We start from the raw sequence: 2,802 nt of genomic DNA on the forward strand, positions 1-2,802 counted from the left end.
CTCGCTGAATAAAAGTTTTAATTTCTTTCAAAAAAAGAAAGAATAGAAATGTACCGACCCCAAACTTTTGAACGGTAGTGTATATTGTTAGAAAAGATTTCTATTTTTGTACTGTACACATATGGGTTAATCTATAATTCAGATATGACTTAATGTGGTGTGAGATTAACCTGCAACACAACAGTCCACTGTGATCCTAATGCCGCGTCATTACTTTCTATTCAAAACAAGCTGTACTACACATATTGTGTGTCCTTAAGAGCCGCGAGGACCAAAGGAAACACAGGAGGTCTGACGTTCACCTGCTTTAGAACCGCATTGTTCATGAAGATCACTGGAGAGAGGCTCTGCAGAGTCAGCTGCGATCGTGAGGAGCTCGACGCGTCGTCTGTGTCCGTCTGATCCACCGCACTCAGATGCTCAGAGCCGCCGTCTGCCAGAAACACACACGTGAAGCTCTCCTCCAACACTCACGCTTCATTATCTACAGAAGAGAAGCCAAAGCTCTCCGTTACACACCTGAGAAGCCCGAGTCCCTCTCAGAGTCCGGCTTTGACCTTTCCATCCTCTTGTTTTTGAATCTGGCCATGGCTCTCGAACGACCGTCGTCCTTCAGCCTCGAGCTCATCCTGTTCCACCGTACGAGCCTGAAACATCCGACAGTAAACACGAATGTGACTACAAAACTCTCACTTTTTAACTCGAGCAACTAAAACAAAAACAAAAAAAACAAAAATTTTGTTACATGAAATAAGATAAAACTTTAACAGAAATAAAATAAAACACCAAAAAGCTAAAACTTCTTTTATTTCACCAAGTTGCCAAGGAAACATTTCTCATTATCGTTTAGTTTAATTTGAAGTACTAAAATAACTAATAGACCAATTCGTCGGAGACATCACAGTTACGGCAGAAAAACAGTGGGAACAAGTAGAGGGAAACGGGTCAAATGCTAGCAAATGCTAATGACATGTTAGCAACTTGCTAAGCATGCTAGCAACATGCTAATCATGCTAGAAACATGCTAGCGACATGCTAGTATCTTGCTAATCATGTTAGCGACATGCTAGTCATCTATCTATCTATCTAGTCATGCTAGCACCATGTTAGTAACATGCTAATCATGCTAAAAACATGCTAGCGACATGCTAGTAACTTCCTAATCATGCTAGCAACATCCTAGTTACTTATGGTGCGTTCAAGTCATGTCGGATAGATCGTATTTACGAGTTGAACGCACATGAACGCCACCACAAAGTCATTATTACGAGTGGGAAACTCTAAATTTTCTTTAAGCCCCGAGTTTCCGAGTTGGGGGCGTGTCAATGAGAAACATGGCGGAATCGATGGATGCAACGTCTGTAGTTGACGGTAAATTTTTGTTTATGAATGCACCTGACGTCGTAATTACGACTTGTCAACTCGTATACGAACGTCCCAGGAGGACTTGAACGCAGCATTACTAATCATGCTACCAACATGCTAGTAACATGCTAATCATGCTAGAAACATGCTAGTAACTTGCTAATCATGCTAGCGACATGCTAGTCACTCGCTAGTCATGCTAGTAACATGGTAGTCACTTGCTAATCATGCTAGCAACATGCTAGTCACTTGCTAATCAGGTTAACAACATGCTAATCATGCTAGAAACAGGCTAGTCACTTGCTAATCATGCTAACAACAAGCTAGTAACTTTCCAATCATGCTAGCAACATGCTAGTCACTTGCTAATCATTCTAACAACATGCAAGTTACTTGCTAATCATGCTAGCAACATGGTAATCATGCCAGCAATATACTAGTAACAGGCTAATCATGCTAAAAACATGCTAATCATGCTAGAAACATGTTATCAACATCTATCTAAATTTTCAAACCTCAGGCTTTTACAACTGCTTTAAACTTTCAGGCTAGGCTTTCTCAAGCCAACCTAAAGTTTGTCTTGACTAACTTTTTTTATATAGTTTAATTTGAAGTACTAAAATAACTAATAGACCAATTCGGAGGAGACATCACAGTTACGTCAGAAAAACAGTGGCAGAAAAACACTGGGAACAAGCGGAGGGAAACGGGTCAAATCCATGGAATAAGAGAGAAAACTGTATTGTTGTGCCTTTGGATGTCAGAATCTGAATGCAAATCATTTTTATAGAATACTGTCGTCAAAGACGCCACTTGAAGCTAAACGCAGACGTTTGAACCTGCTGTGATCACCCTACTTTTAAAGCATAAATTTGATTTAAACAATAAGTCTATATAATATTCACATATGCAGCTCATAGGGGTCATATTTTATTAGCCCTACAGTTACAGCATGAAATAGCCTACTATTTAAACCTATAACATTTACCTCTTTTATCTACCAATTCTGACTTTTTTTCTCGCAAATGCAAGTTTATCTCCTAGTTCGGACTTTATAACTCGATTTAACTCAACCATTGTAAGTTTGTCAATTCTGAGGGGAAAAAAAGCCGGAGGTGTGGGATTATAAACTCATGATTCTGAGCCGAGGGGGAAAAAGAGAGAATGACCAGTTGATTTTTCTTGTCAGAATTGTGAGATATAGTCTCGGAATTGCGAGAAAATATTCAGAATTTGGAAATACAAACTCAAAATTACCTTTTTTATTCTTTTATTCAATGGCTTACATAAACCGCTACTTTAAAACTGTCATTTTCTGCCACCAGCTAGGCTGAAAAAAAACGTCAAAAAACAACAACAACAAAAAAAATATATCTTATTCTGTTGCACAGAACTGAATAAAAATAATATATTGATATTTAATATTAATATATTTTC

The 2,802-nt window shown here is 38.5% G+C and overlaps 1 protein-coding gene across 5 annotated transcripts in view; it reads right to left on the bottom strand.

Moving 5' to 3' along the window:
• Positions 1-2,802, bottom strand: part of LOC107712213 (CLOCK-interacting pacemaker-like) — an 8,212-nt gene that overhangs the window by 1,583 nt on the left and 3,827 nt on the right. For 4 of the 5 annotated variants that reach the window (XM_016517376.1, XM_016517378.1, XM_016517379.1 and 1 more), the window contains exons 2-3: positions 520-647; positions 303-433 (exon numbers count right to left, since the gene is read on the bottom strand). In XM_016517376.1, coding sequence (XP_016372862.1) covers positions 303-433; positions 520-628 — 240 coding nt within the window. In that variant the 5' untranslated portion in view covers positions 629-647. Of the gene's footprint in view, positions 1-302; positions 434-519; positions 648-786; positions 811-2,802 lie in introns of those variants that run through there. The other variant, XM_016517380.1, reaches the window with a different exon arrangement.

This window comes from Sinocyclocheilus rhinocerous, unplaced genomic scaffold (assembly GCF_001515625.1).
Source record: "Sinocyclocheilus rhinocerous isolate Xijiao unplaced genomic scaffold, SAMN03320098_v1.1 scaffold2764, whole genome shotgun sequence".
NCBI lineage: Eukaryota > Metazoa > Chordata > Actinopteri > Cypriniformes > Cyprinidae > Sinocyclocheilus > Sinocyclocheilus rhinocerous.